General features: G+C 33.7%; 2 protein-coding genes and 1 non-coding gene across 5 annotated transcripts; 2 read left to right on the top strand and 1 right to left on the bottom strand.

Annotated features, from left to right (window-relative positions):
* Positions 1–126: 126 nt before the first annotated feature.
* LOC143585850 (folylpolyglutamate synthase-like) lies at positions 127–4,396 on the bottom strand. Of its 3 annotated transcripts, none has more exons than XM_077067534.1 (16): positions 4,323–4,396; positions 3,965–4,113; positions 3,813–3,878; positions 2,960–3,069; positions 2,792–2,852; positions 2,565–2,648; positions 2,435–2,491; positions 2,281–2,341; positions 2,128–2,174; positions 1,937–2,014; positions 1,511–1,675; positions 1,225–1,434; positions 1,058–1,136; positions 837–992; positions 592–749; positions 127–471 (listed from the first exon to the last, which is right to left on the bottom strand). In XM_077067534.1, exons 1-16 carry the CDS (start codon positions 4,330–4,332, stop codon positions 412–414), a joined length of 1,551 nt encoding a protein of 516 aa, XP_076923649.1. In that variant the 5' UTR covers positions 4,333–4,396; the 3' UTR covers positions 127–411. The 3 variants fall into 3 exon arrangements, with proteins under 3 accessions (XP_076923649.1, XP_076923648.1, XP_076923650.1); XM_077067533.1 differs by having other exon boundaries at positions 3,965–4,116; positions 4,323–4,355; XM_077067535.1 differs by lacking the exons at positions 2,960–3,069; positions 3,813–3,878; positions 3,965–4,113; positions 4,323–4,396 and having other exon boundaries at positions 2,761–2,852.
* A 2,372-nt stretch (positions 4,397–6,768) lies between these two features.
* On the top strand, positions 6,769–6,842 carry TRNAV-CAC (transfer RNA valine (anticodon CAC)). The gene has a single exon. It is a non-coding gene; the product is annotated as a tRNA-Val (tRNA).
* A 1,302-nt stretch (positions 6,843–8,144) lies between these two features.
* Positions 8,145–9,462, top strand: LOC143585853 (uncharacterized). The gene has a single exon (XM_077067538.1). The coding sequence runs from the start codon at positions 8,368–8,370 to the stop codon at positions 9,454–9,456; it is 1,089 nt and encodes a 362-aa protein (XP_076923653.1). The 5' UTR covers positions 8,145–8,367; the 3' UTR covers positions 9,457–9,462.
* Positions 9,463–15,866: the final 6,404 nt, after the last annotated feature.

Genomic DNA, 15,866 nt, shown 5'->3' with positions numbered 1-15,866 from the left:
CAATCAATTGCTTGTTTGGGCGTTGTTGATGGTCATGAGTCATGGTAATGATATTATATTCATTTAATAATTAAATAAAAAGTAAAAAAATTATGTCACTGAAAACTGTTGTGTGATGTTTAGAGATAACATAGATAGATTATTATTAGTTAATGCACATACACGTCTAAAATCAAACATTACAATAGTAATTTAAAACCAACAGGAAACAAACAATAGCTTTAGAAAACTGAAAAATAAAACAAAAGGAGAACACACATGTGTGCTTGTATTGCAGCCTTCAAAATATCACAAAATGAGACCCGATACGTGTGTTTGTTTGTATATCAAGCAACTATGGTGAGTGTTTTCGTGTTCGATCAACGCTGAAACCCATAAGATTGTATCAATCCTACCAAATGTTTGCAAAACTCATTTCTTCAGTAATTTCATGACATCACCAACTAAATGTAACGAACCCGTTACAAGAACCTGGACAAAAGCAAGTCAGTATTAATTACATGTTTGAGGGTCGATTCAGTTTGCGCTTTATCTCTAATGGATTATAAAAAAAATTATATTTAAAAAAAAGGAACGGGCATAACTAATTACCTGCATTCGAACAGATCTATTTTGTTTAGCAGCATCTCTCAACCACTTAATAGCCAATGGAAGTGATGAAAACACCAAGCTGTTATCACAGCTTTTAACAATTGTTTCACTATAATCTTTACCCTCAATAGAAACCAACTCATTATTATTGTTATTCCCTGTAATATAATAGTTAAATCACCGTTTTACCCATTCACCAATGTATTAAACTGAAGTCATATAGAAAACAAGTGTTTAAATGATACCTCTTTCACCAGATATGATACTCTCCCAAACTCTTTGAAGTGCGAGTTGCCATGACACGTCAGCTACAGGTTCAGTTGATGACAAGGATGAGGTTGATCCAACTTTGGTGTAAAGGGACATGTTCGGTACAAATAGCGCCTTCTTAAAGTTTACACCTGAAATATCAATATTAATATTAATATACATATGACTCCAAAAAGACATGATTAATATTAATTACCATGACCACCACATGTTTTCACCAGCCGAGGAAGAAGCACCTGCGGGTCCCTCACCGACATACAATTAAACAATAATATCTGCATTTTCAAATGAATTTAATAAATCCTCCAAAATGATGCTTCATTATATCAAAAATAAAATTGAACATTATGCGTTGTGTCTAACCTGTGTGGAGTCCTTACTGACATCTTCTTTGATAGCAATTGAAAACCAATCTGCACAAACTTCCATGCTTTCAGGACTGTGGGCCCCATCCAAATAGAACACAAGATCCCCCACCCTCTCAATATCAAGTGATGGGTCGGGTATGATTTGGGCCCGTCCTTGTAATGTAGCTGTCGTTAGTCCTTTAATAAACTGCTGAGGCAGTGAATTCTGTATATCAAAACATTAGAAAATAAATTTATTTTCCAAGAATCAGTTATTGAAATTGCTTTATTGGTGTACTTACATTCTGGTCAACTGAATCAGGTTCTATTTGACCCGTGTTTTGGAGCCACGTGGAGCATAACTTGATGGCCAGCCCAGCGTTTACATACTGGTGCTCGCCTACAAGCCCTAGATTTAACCCATTTAGCAATTTGCTATCTAATGGATATGCTACTTGAAGTGGTACCTGTAACACCAGAATTCTCATACAATTATTTTTCGTTTCAATATAAGTATTTAAAATGTTGTATGTGTTAAAAAAAATTTAGGCGACTTTCAACTTGTTCAAGTCATTTGACACTTCTCCTTTTAGCTAATTTTTCTCTTTATATATAGTTTTACCCTATTGGCCCGTTAGAGATACAAGAATATAGCATAATCTGAATCGAGCCATTCATAAGTAAACATTCAATAAAACAGACTGATTAATAAAGGTGAAGTGAATTACATCTAACTGTGCAGCCTTCTCCTTTAGCACTTCCATAGCTTCATCTGGTTGGGGCACAGTAAATGCAGGAACACCTTTCTGCATAAAATAAACACAATTTAAACATTAATTAATACAAACAAAAATAATGAAATTCATGAAGCACCTTAAAAAAACAACTGTAAAAGAAAATAAACTCTATTTGTAAGCACCTTAAAGATACCAGCTTTCTCCCCAGCAATTGCTCCAAGCGTATTTCCTAAAAAATTGACACATTTAATATTTGTCTAATATTCACACTAGAGGCAAATATAAAAATTAAAAATAATAAATTAATATATGTATATAAATATGTTAAAACTCACCTAGAATTTCTGTGTGGTCATACCCCAAGGATGCAATACCACAAACAACGGGCGTCTGGACCTGAAAACTCATGCATGACATTCAGATATACACATGTAACAATTTGAAGTTAGAATCTAAACTAGTGCGTTAGAGCGACATATATTTGCATACCACGTTTGTTGCATCAAACTTTCCGCCTAATCCAACCTCCATAATAGCAACATCTACCTGTATCCAAAACAAAATATGTATTATATATAGTTTTGTTTCGTTTATCAGAAAGTTAGATAAAGTCACACACTTTCTCTGCTGCAAAGATTTTGAAAGCAAGTAACGCAAGGAAGCGGAACAAATTTGGCATTGGTATATCATCAGTGCAATTTTCCTGCATACATAAAACATAAGCAATTAAGAGACATCTAATTCTCCATGAAGAAAACAGTCAACAAGCGTGTTATTGACCATGTTATGTTTATTGGGATCAATAGGTATATTACATTAAGAATGATTATGGGTCAGAAATCATGCCTTCAATCTATCCCAACACCACCAGAAGTATGCCAAAAACTTCTCTTCACTTATATCCACGCTGAAGCATACAACAAATATACATAAATTATACAATAATCCACATTGATAATATGTATGAACCATTTAGGGATAAATCTGACAGTTAAAAGATAAACAAAAACTCACCCGTCCAATCGAAATCTTTCTCGGACATCAATAAGGTGAGGAGATGTGAAAAGCCCTGTGCGAAAGCCACAATTGCGCAGTATCGCCTCAGTAAATGTGCATGTTGACCCCTATAAATAATACACATATCATCTTACAAGTTGTTAAATTTTTTATTAATCCATACTGGCAATTTGACCGATGACTCTGCTAACTTTCATTTTAGTTAGCAAGAGCAATCCCAGTAGCATAATCATCATACACATTTACACTTAAATTCCACTTGTAAGTTTCCTAATTTCGTTCATAATCATCACTAGCAAAATCAAGTGTAAATCTTTGATGATTATGTGATTATTATCGGCCAACACGTAATAGTATGGATTATTAAAAACCACAATGCCAATAATATTATACGATTAATGATAAAACCAAACTAACTAGCAACACAATACCTTTCCTTTGGTGCCAATAATATTATATGATTCTGCTCACAATGATGATTATGAATGAAGCGAGGAAGGTTACAAGCAAAATGGGTGGACACTAAAGTAAGTCGAGTGCAATCTATGATGATAACGCTACCGAGATTGCCGTTGGCAACTAAAGTGAAATTCAGGAGTGTCATTAGTCAAATTGACGGTATGAATTATTATCGGCCAATGATCATAGTTTGGATTATTAAAAATATTTAACATTTGTTCAATCAATCAATCAATCATACCCAGTAAAGTCCCACCAATAGCATAGCTATAAGTAGGGTCTGGGGAGGGTGGGATGTAGGCACACCGTACCTCTATCCACATGGATAAAGAGGTGGCTTCCAGAGAGATTAATAATGAAAGCAAACTAGCAACACAACACAACACAATACCTTTCCTTTAGTGCCTGCTACATGAATGATGTTCATCTTCGAAATCGCCTCGTCCAAATCCAAAATCTATAACAAAATAACTGTATTGAATTAGAATTCAATCTGCAACATATTGAATATCAATTCCAAGTGTTATCATTCAGATCTACTACCTTTACATAATCAAACATGAGCTCAAATCTGAGGCCAGCGTTTGTCGAATCGGCACGGCTTTTCTGCGTAATAAGAGATGACAAAGCATCCATTGCCTCATCATAAGGTGAGATATTACTACTAGCTTCAATCGATCCGCACTTATCATCTACTTCAAATTCAAAGTCGGATTAATAATAAGTTAGCAAATTCAGTAGGTGTTATTATTAGGTTTAACTCAAAACGTTCATTCATTCATTCAAATTCAATTGAAAGCAGTTAAAAAGTAACCGTTGGATTAATATTACGGTTGCAGGTGGCGGTTAATGAAATTGAATAATCGAAAGTGTGTAAGAGAGTGAAGAGGAGATTGAATACCTTGCGCCATGGTTGATTCAGAAAGGTGGATTGAATTGAAGACAAGATATGAAATTAAAGGCGGAGGAGACGCAATTCACTATCTAAAACAGGCTCAAGCTCAACTTTTGGGTTTTGATTTTGACCTCTCACTAGTTTAGGAAAAGAAAATCATGTCACAAGTCACAACCAATCTGACAAGGAAGTGACTTCAGGTTATACCCCAATGCAATCTTTAGGATGAGCTTCATACCGTGACCGATATCGTATATACAATTTTACCGAAAATACTGGTATCGAAAACCATTGAAAATGGGTATTAGCATCGAAGACAAAAATTCGGGAAAATACTAATAACGTACCGGTCTCGAAACTCAAAAAGTCGGTATTGACACGGTACCGGTACAAGGTACCATTTGTTCATCCGTAGTTACCAGTGGGTTATCGGATATGCTCGTTAGCTTGTTGAAATATACCCTTACGATTCTCAAATGCATTTCTTTGGTTTGAATTTTTATAAAGTTCTATTATTCTCAAATACGTTTTCGGAAAGACACCTATGCATGTTTCAGGTAATCAGTAATCAGGTTGTGTATCACTTAATATCATAACACCACCTCAAGGCTCAACCCATGAACTTTTTGTTTATCTTATATCATACTTAGAATACATTTCTCGAATGTTTCGTATTTTCTCTGTCATCACCCCTATGCATCATCCATTTTTCTATGCATATATGTGTCAAAAATGACTACCTGATACTGGTATGGGATATCAAACATATTTGGTGATACTGAATATAGGTCATGTAGCACAATAACTTCCTTTATTTATGCGAGAATCAATTTCGTATATGGAAGCCATATAAGTAAGTTCATAGGTCTTTGGCCTCACAAGATCAAACGTTGCTCGTGGTTGGTTCGTGATTTCATGATCAACTGCTTACGCTAGTGATGTTTGATTTCATGAATTATCACCCTGTTGAGAGACGTGTTACACTTGTTAGATGTTGCTAGTGTGAGATTAATAAAATATTGTAGTTATGTAGACTACACTAAGTTTTGAGAGTGATATTTTTATATATTCCAACCATCGCAAAGGTTGTAATATCATTGCTTGATACTCGAATAAGTCCCTACATTTCTAAAATACTCCTTGTTACATTGATAGTTCTGAGTATTAGAATAAACGAGGCATGTTGAAACTTTATTCTTCTTGTTCTTATGTTTTCCTTTCTTGCTAAAAACAAAGTTTTCAACACTATTTTGCACTTACTTTCATTTTAGGACATGTAAGTGACAAGAGTATTTGGTAAGACAAGAAAAAAAACATTGTAAACAAGGCAATTAAATTATAAGATTAGAAATTGGATACACATTATCTTCAAGTCCATTGGCAGACAAAAGATGTAGATTTATTAGTACAATTAGTAAGTGTGTGAGTTAGTCGTTTTAAATAAGAAAACGTTGTAAAGTAACACGACTAAGAATGGAAATTGTTAGTCAACATTATTTTCATAAAAGTCGATATTATTTTCAAGTAATCAAGACTACAGATTAACGTGACTAAAGTAGAAATCGACGACCAACATGATTTTCATGTAACTTCGTATGTGTGTATTCATAGATCATTAGGACTAACGAGTAACCCCTAACGGCTAATGTGACTTGTCTAAAAAGCAAAACTCAAGACTCACAGGGGCTTACGAGATGAAGTCTTCTAAGATAGATTATGAATCATTGAATAAAGACAAATTGGTTCATATCATTAGGATTAACGAGTAATTTCTTATGACTGACGTGATGTGCCTAAAATTCAAATTGGCTCTAACTGATATAAGTAAAAATATACTTCAATGAATAAGATAAAAGAACAAGCATAAACTAACCACAAAATATAAATGCATACTTCAAATTAATATTAGTATCAAAATAAATTTGAGTTAACATATATGAATTAACAAAAGTAAACGAACAACAAGCATATACAAGAATTATGAACAATTGATTAACGATCATAACTTTTTTGGACCAACAATTGAAGATCAAAATTGATTCATATCATTAGGACCAACGAGCAACCCCTAACGGCTATGCGACATATCTAAAAACTTAAATTGGCTCAAAACTAGTATTAGTGAAAATACACTTGAATAAAGCACATAAACTAGCATAAAATAAATGTAAACTTCAAATTAATTTTAAAAAAATGGTGTACGTCACTATTGGGCGTTCCAACCAACCTGTCTTCAAATTAAAATATTGGTATTAAATAAATTTGAGTTAACGTATATAAACGAACAAATATACAAGTGAACATACATGAATAACAAAACGAGCATTGCAAACTAATGTAAATAAATGATAAGCATGGTATTTGAAAAGCACTCATTCTGCACGAGCACAACATTGTTTTAAAAAGCTCAGTTCTCTTCTTATAGATATTGACGTGAAAATTAAACAACAACGTCTGGGTGGTGTAGTCGGTTATCACGCTAGTCTCACACACTAGAGGTCCCCGGTTCGAACCCGGGCTCAGACAATATTACTTTTTGTTTTTCATCCTGTTTTTTTTCTACTTCATTTTTGTGCTTTTTCTATTTTTTTTGTTTGTGTGACAATAATATCTACCCAATTAAGTTCAAACCTCTTGATTCCCTTACCAACTTAACAAGGATTGGACAGCCTAACATGCAATAGTTAGATGTGTTGTGAATACATGGGACTGAGCTTGACGGACTAAGCGCACAAAAATTACTAAATTAGTGTAAGCAACGGTAGTTATGTTTCATTCCATGCCTCTGTAATTTGGGAATCAAGACCCTTTTTAGAGATTGTGCATCATTATAGGTCCCGGGTCTTTACCTCACTTATCCTGATGTTGACATTATCTCCGGACTGGCCCACTCTTTGTCCTTGTACCGCGCCTCTCATGTTCCTCCTGGGCTGCTGTAACAATGTCCGGTTCATATCTCATCAATAACCAACAAATTTTGTTAAAGGGTGTTAAACATTTACATTTGGTTCTAAACCCAAGGCATCTGAATTACATTTTACACCAGATTTAATCTCATTTTGATTAAAATCGAAACAAAGCAACCCATATTTCATTTACATTATATTTGTTTTCTTATTAGTTCAGGTTTTTCGGTTTGAAACACCAACCTCAAATTCCATTTAGTTGAAATATTGGTTACAACTAAAAAATCAGGACACCCAAATTCAAACTAATGACCACACTAGCAACGCGTACAAAAAGATACGTTGGTAATGACCCATTCGACCCACCATTTGGGCTAGTTGACTTTCACTCACTAAAATTAAACACCAACTTGACTAGTTTATTGTCGTTTTATTCCTTTTCTTTAAGTCTTGTGCACAAAAGTCTACTCCAGTTATTCCAAAATTTAATAATAATAAATTTCAGAATAAAATCTGTTTATTATAAAACTCAATTATATTATACTTGACCAAGTCTGCCAACGATAGCACACGCTACATTTCTGAAGTAATTGTACATAGCGCAGTAACACATGTACACTCAACTATGGGCCAACTATACACATACAATCTGATAACTTATCAACACCGGTTTAAGCAGTCGTCTGAATAGAGGTTAGACGACCGTTGTAACACATAATTATCTAAATTTGATCATATATGGTTCGGGCATTGGTCAAATGACAATCTAGCCAATAATTTTCAAAGTTTGACTCTTTTATGATTAGAATGGTCGTCCGAATACTGTTTTAACAGTTGTTCTGACCACTAATTTTTAAGGTTTGTATATTTTGATCAAAATGGCCGTATAAATGTTCTAAGGAGAGACGTTTGATTGTGTGAAATCAGATAAGTTGATGTAGTTGTAGCACGATACTTCAACTATTCAAGTGCAATTGGCTGATTCAAAACGACAATGCTTATCAACATGTACCTCATTCATTAAAACAAGTACATCTTCCTAGATTTAGCAATTTCAAGTGTGTAAAAAACAAAACCCATCCTTGTTTAATTCTTTTTGCATTCTTCCACCTTGGAACCATTATCACCCACACACACACAAACAAATGGCTCCATTGCAGAGATCCAAATCTGCAAGTCAAACCGGTCAACTCCAAATCCAACACTTCATCCACCACCATGTTCTTCACAAACTTTACATGACAGCCGAATTCAACTGCGACGGTTGCAACACCGGCGGATTCGGCGTAAGATACCACTGCTCCGCTTGTGACTTTGACCTCCATGAACAATGCGCCACAGCTCCCCACCGTATCGCCACCAGCATCCATCCACACCACCACCTTGTTCTCGTCAACCGCCCCGGTGACTCACACCTGTGCCATGTATGTAAAGGCGTCACTAACGGCCTTTGCTACACGTGTGAGATCGGTCCTGCGTGTGAGTTTAATGTTCATGCTATTTGTATCCAGATTCCATCGTTGACCGGTGATAAGTCGTTGACTTTGGCTAATAATAATAATATTAATCAGCCTGTGTTGATCAACCACCAGCAGCAGCAACCGATGCAATTGACACATTCGACGTCGTTTGGTGGATATAGTGGAGTCGCTAATGGTCAACCTGTGATGGTCAATCACCAGCAGCTTCAGCTTCAGCAACAGCAAATGCAAGCGATGCATACAGCGTCATTTGGTGGTTATAATAATAATAGTCAACATATGATGACCAACCACTACCAGCAGCAGCAGCAGAAGCAAGGGATGATGGCTACGACGTCGTTTGGTGGTTATCATGGAATGAATAATAATAATATTAATCAGACTCCAGTGATCAACCACCACCAGCACCAGCAAGTGATGCCTACGACGTCGTTTGGTGGAGGGATGAATACGAATAGTCAACCCGTGATGGCCAACCACCACCAACAGCAGCCGCAACTGATGCCTACAACGTCGTTTAATGCCAACCAACAATTTATGACAAACCACCACCAGCAGGTTCAGCAGCCGCCTACGGCTGTTGGTGGTTATCAAGTGGTGAATAATAATCAGACTGTGATGATCAGTCATCCTCCTCCGCCTCCACCGCCACCTCCGCCTCAGCAGTCTAATGGTTATACGAAGGTGGGGAAGATTGCTGCTAATATTCTTTCGACTTCCATAATCGGAGTTCCATTATTTATGTCCAAATGATGATCGGTCAAGTGCAAAGTGGTATTATGAACTTATGAATGTTTATTTGATTGATGTTCATAACGAGGGTTATTGTTTTTGTTTATGAAGTCTAACTTTCATGTTGCTATCACTTTTCAGTTTATTTTGATTTCGGATGGTGATTATCTTTTTCTTTACTAAAACTCTATGAGATAACCTATAAGTACTTGATGCAAGTTTTGATTATATATGATTAACATGTAAAGTGATTTGCATTAAGTTCTAGGACGCCTTTAGATAGCATTATGCCATAGCCTTTTTATGATTGTAAATATCAAGTCCAGAAATCGGTATGATCACAAAAGCGTAATTTAGATAACTTTCAAATCTTAATTACAATGGTAACTTGTTTGAATCCCTATCAAATTCCTCCACCGACTTGTGGCTATTCGAAATTACCTCGCTCCAGTAAAGCCGGAATTGTATTAGGAAGGTCTTCAACTCGAAGTATATATCATATATGGTTCTCCATTTCCTTGAACTTGATCTCGCAAGACTTTTGACAGAATTTCGATCATATTTACTTGAAACTAGCTTTATAGCATTTCAGAAGTGAATAAATAATAATTTTAACACTTTAACTACGTATTTTTGACACTTGTAAACGATCTTCATTTTTTAAAACTGAATTCCTTGATTTTCTCATTAAGCACTTTTACATCTTTGAGACGACTATTTTAGTCCATAAATGAATTTCTTAAACTCTATCACATACTTTATTATAGAATCAACACAACATTGAGGTTTTGATGAAAGGTCCATTATATATGGTACGTCCTAATGGAAAGCTGTTATTCTGTTATAGCATCTTATTTGTTATACATCACAATCATGAAAAAAAGCTGCAATCAGCCAATCACCAATCCGATGGATTTAAGCATCGTAATAGAAGAAAATGTTTTTTTTTTTTTTTTTTGTTTTTTTTTCAAATTCAATCCCGTAAGTATAAACAAAGCCCTTGTGACTAACTACGCTTTGAAAAAAGCACATTTCTATATTCATATCTCGGATGTCTTAAAACCCCATTTATTGTACAAAATTTTGTTTCATAATGACATCCTCTTGCATGTTGGTCAAATATATAATCAAAGCTCGTATTAAGTATTTACAGGCAACAACATAGAAATGTATCCAGTAAAGGAAAATACATAATTATCATGTCTGGAATAAATTGCTAAGGGGATGGTAATATGAAATTAGGTGATCGAATATTGTTCAAACCGAAATAATAAAACTTGTTACTGATTCGATGAAAAGATGTTAATATAATAATTCAAAGTCTTATAATTAATTAGTTAGATATAATCGGGATCTCAGATTTATTTTTTAGTTTTATTATCATTATCTAGTTTAGAAGTCAATAGGTTTAAGCTTCTTGTTTTCGTGTGTTCTGGTTAGTTTAAGTTACTCTATTGTTTTCTTCTACTATATAAGGTACATTTTGATAAGCTTTGTCTTTTTGGATCTGTCAATTACAGTTGAATTCCAGAAAATGATAATAACATACATGCACTAATTAATTGCTAAAGCCTTATGTAGCGTTTGGTATGATGGAATCAAATGTGTAATGGAATGAATCATTTCAAGGAAATGAATCAAAGCATGTTTGATTGTTATGTGTTAATGAAATGAGTTATTCCTTAAAGAATGAAACTCCTTCCATTTATAGGATTTCCATTCCTTTAAGAGGGAGTGTTTTTTTTTTTTCATTCCTTCAAGGAATGAAATGAACCAATAATAATAATAATAATAATAATCTCTATTATTTTTATTATATCAATTTATATTATAAATATTTATTTATATTATAGTTATTGTGTATTATCAATATTGTTATAATAATATATTATTATAAGTTTGCATATTATAATATAACCATTATTATATTAGAAATACTATTATATTTAAATTTTGAGAAGTTGACATTTCATAATGTATATGTGTGATTCAACGTTTTTACGAGTATGTTTATTTGGTTAAATAATCTCGTTATAAGGCGTGGGTTTTAAAAACTAGTTATTATGAATAATAATATTATTAATTATTATTATTCAACGTTTTTACGAGTATGTTTATTAGGATTATTTACTAATAATAATATTCACTAATGATAATAATTATAATCATTGGTGAATAATTATAATAATAATAATAATAATAATAATAATAATAAAAAGTGAAGAATCATTTCATTCCTATCTGGTAACCAAACATGACAATAGAATGGTAATAATCCATTTAATTACTTTGTCCATTCCATTACCACGTTCATTCAATTCCTTCATTCATTCCATTACATCATACCAAGCAGACCCTTATTACGTGTAGAATGGGTTATAGTCTTGGTCAATTACAATATAATTAAAAGGGCACTAAACTACTCAAATGAAAGACAACGAACCGAAAGGGTGGGTTGAAGGGGTCCATTACCAGAGTGTTTCCATGCGATACTAGGTAAACCATATATGATATATACTTGGAGTTGAAGACCTTCTGGCGGCGGACATAAATGCAATTGAAAATGTGATATTATAGAGTGGTTTAGGGTGTGATATTATAAATTATGGAAATGTTAAAAATTAAATATAATTTTGATTTTATACTTAAAAAGAAATTACATTTATATATGTTAAGTAAAAAAGTATCACACAATTACCACTTTAGTGGAGTTGGTAAGCAACTAAGCAACATTTTGATGAAACTTGAGGTCTTGAGTTCGAATCCTGTATCACACAATAATTCATTTTTTAAAAGTTATAAAGTCTTACGGGTCATGAGTTATAATAAGAAAACAGGTAATAAGATTGCCCATTTGGCCAAAAAAATTATAAAATAAAATTTAATTTAATTTGTATATGTGATAATTGAGCGATGTGAGACATGCTGAAAGTTGGTGCAAATGTAAAATTAGACACGGAGTTGATAAATGGTTAATTAATTAGAACCTTAAGAAAAATATATAGATAAATGGTTAATTAATTTGTTTGTAAAATAAAACATAGAAAATGATAAAATAAAATAACTAATTAAATTATATAAATGAAAACATTTATATAATAAAAATGAATGTAGAGATAACCATACAAATAACCCAACATACAATATATTAGTCTAAACCCCTATTAATTTGATATTGTCAGGCCCAAATGAAAAGAGGCCTATTAGGGTTGTTATATCATACGCCTATAAAAGAAAAGAGACCACTACACATAAGAAAATGGGGTCTTCATATCAAAACTCTCTCTCTTATAAATGTAACTATGTATCATAGTATGTATGTATGCATATGATCATAGTATGTATGTATCTATGTATATGATTCAGAATTCAATACTGATTTAAGTGTCGGAGGGTGGTCTAGAGACTCCGGTCTCTGGCCCCTTCAAAAAGGTTTGTTTATTATGAAATTTGATACGAGTCGAAGAAGATGAGGTGTTGTTGTTTTCATCTTCTTCATCGTTGGAATACGTGCCTGGTAGTTGGGTATCGGTCCATTTTTCTTCAATGAATATAATCATAAAATTTTCAAGATTTCAAAACGATACGTAATCAGTGTGGATATGCGTAGGATGTAAGTTTCAAGCAACAAAACATCATATTTTTTTTCATAATACATAAAACTTGGAGAACAAGCTAACGCCTAAAACCAAATCTATCTTAATGAAAATTGATGAATGAAACGTGGTTAAGGATATGCCTCGGTCATTTCTTATATATATATTTGATTAATTTCCTTATAAATGTTTAATATTGACAAGGCACGTTACATCGGTCATTTAATGAGGTTGTCTTTTGAGAGACACTGATATTGACTTTAATGTGAATGATCTAGAGCTTCCGTCAACTTTTTTCACATGTGGAACTGTTGTGAAGCTAAAACTTAGATTTTCAAGGTGGGTCCCTGAGGTTTGGGATCAACCTTTATGGGACCCACATATGGCTATATGTCTTTTTGACGGATCTGCTCAAAGTGACATTTCTTATAATGTTTTTCGACTAATCTTGGATCTCCTGCGCTGAAGGCGGTATCGTTGACTTCTTGTGGTTATGTAAGTTTTTCTTTTCTCTAATATATTTAAGTATTTTTCATAAATTTAATATTTTTCATTTTGTTTAACTAAAGCTTTTAACCTTTTCAGGTTATAAATGTTCCACCATTCTTTAAAATCCCGAATCTGAAGAGATTGGAGTTTAAAGACATTGTGGACGATGGGCTGGTTACTGTATTTTATCTACTCAAGTGTTCTCCTAACTTGAAATATCTGTCAATAGAAAGGGTGTGTATGTTGGTTTTTAATCTTTGATTTGTTATTTTTTAAACTTTGGCTTGTTGCTTTTCACTTGCTGATTTTGTGTCATTGTTAACAGTTGGATCATTCTCTTTGGACCGTAGACACATTACCACCGAGGTGTTTGGTTGAGAGGCTTAGGTGTTTAGAGGTTACCCATTTTGATGGGATCGGCGGGCTTGAGTTCGATTTTCGGAGCTATGTGCTGGTGAAAGCACGGGGATTGAAGAAGTGATAGTTTCATGTGTTAATGAACAGGATGTTGAGCTGCTGCAAGACGTGCTGGATGGGCTGCCTAAGGTTGCGTGTGAGGTTGAGGTGAGGATGGTGCCGAACTAATGTTGTTGAGAGTGGTGCTGAAGACGGATGTGTTTTTTCTCTAAATAGTTAAGCATTTTTTTTTGTACAAACTAGTATAGCCTTAATCAAGTAAATTGGCAGTTTTGTGATTTGCTACAAACGGTGTTGATTTGACTTATGTTTAGTCAAACGGGTCAATATTGAAAAAGAGACAAATTGGTAATTGAGCATATGCTTTTGGATGACCATGCAAATCAAGATGACTAGTTTTTGGTATTATATTCGTAGTGTATCCTTCGGACCATGATATCTAGACACAACTATATTTTAACACTAAGGGCATTTTCATCATATTTTGCAAAAGAAAAGAGTCCATAATAATATCATTATTACATGATGAGATGTTTAGACTTTTCATATATACATACATACCAAATTAACAACTAGTCTATAACTTTTGCATCTCTTGTCTTGTTTTTGGCTGGCTAAATTATACATTTATTGTTTTTTGATAATAACATTCTCTAATCAGTTCAAAGTTTTTCACTTTAGAGCTTCAAACCTAGTGCTTATACGATTCAAATTTAATGCAAGTTTGGTTTTGTACATTGAAAACGGCGAGTGATGTTTTATGTAACCAGTTATTCTCCTCCAAAACGTGTATGATGGTTTGAAATGACAGTCAAAACCAAATGGAGTTTTGTTTTGTTTCTGGAAAGGAGGTTGTAACATGTTAGTATTATTTTTTCTACTGTATAAGTTGAGTTTAGATGAGATTTTACATAAAACGAGCTTCAATGTATATGGTTGTCAAGGAAAAAACGTAGAGGTGCGGGCTGTTTCGTGTTATATTTGGGTCAACTGGACCAACTTGTAAGTAAGCCAAGGATGATGACAATCTCTTTTATGATTCAACATGGCTTCTCTTGTCATAGCCGCCGGCTGCCACGTTTGGATATTCGACGCCATAGGTCCACATATCTTAATTTTCAAATGTTGGCAGTGCATGTTTTCAGATGACTAAGATAACTACATTTGGTTTCTATTTTTTCATTATTTTTTTTATGCTTGAGTGGCCTATAATATTATAAGTATTGTTTTTGCATAATTATCAAGGGTGTTTGGCGCACTCAAGGCATCGCTTGGTGTCTAGGCCTTGAAAGAGCGAGTGCTTGAGAAATAAAAAGCGCACTTAAATGGTAAAAAAAACAAAATTACATTATGTTTTGAAAAATAGTATTTTTATCAAAGTAATATTTTTTTATCAAAGTAACAAAGAATCAAAACTTAATTGATAAGTTGAAGGTAATTCCAAAAGTGGGTTAATTGAACAATAATATTTCTGGGCTCCAGAAGTTGTTGGGGGCCTTGGGCCGTCGCCCACCATATGACCCGGGCCTGCTTGTAAATCTTAAAGTTTTAAAAAATGGATGCAAGGTGTATTTTAATGCATAGAATCTTCTTGATGAATTTAATTAAAAAAAGGTTGGTTTAAAAAGAACTTTAAAAAAGAACTTTTGTGTGTGTGTTTTAATGTTTAAAACGTGATCACACGTGTACCAAAACTTACTCATTCTAACCTGAACCGTAGTAGCAATTACCTTTACTTATTAACGTTTTATTCACAAAGCCGGGAAGTATGAATGAACGTTCTCGTTATGTTGAAAGCCAATTACATTAATTTAATCTCTCTCGTGTTTCCAAGAAAAATTGCCCAAAAGTTGAAAGCTTATTATTTAGTATTTACAGGAGATAAGTGGATCAATCTTTGTGGGCTGATACATGAAAGGCTGGCCCATT

Source organism: Bidens hawaiensis, unplaced genomic scaffold, assembly GCF_021521415.1.
Source record: "Bidens hawaiensis isolate Kalapana, Puna unplaced genomic scaffold, B.hawaiensis_p1.1 tig00034188_1, whole genome shotgun sequence".
Taxonomy (NCBI): Eukaryota; Viridiplantae; Streptophyta; class Magnoliopsida; order Asterales; family Asteraceae; genus Bidens; species Bidens hawaiensis.
The sequence above is the reverse complement of the archived record's forward strand: the minus strand, read 5'-3'. Positions and strand labels throughout refer to the sequence as shown.

What these genes read in the sequence shown, in the direction of transcription:
- LOC143585850 (XM_077067533.1), bottom strand. An exon ending in GAAAGATTTCGATTGGACGG is followed by an intron (nt 2,853 to 2,959) that starts GTGAGTTTTTGT and finishes TGTATGCTTCAG; the next exon opens with CGTGGATATAAGTGAAGAGA. An exon ending in AGAAAGCTGGTATCTTTAAG is followed by an intron (nt 2,015 to 2,127) that starts GTGCTTACAAAT and finishes TATTTTATGCAG; the next exon opens with AAAGGTGTTCCTGCATTTAC.
- LOC143585853 (XM_077067538.1), top strand. Translation starts at nt 8,368, where the DNA reads ATGGCTCCATTGCAGAGATCCAAATCTGCAAGTCAAACCGGTCAACTC.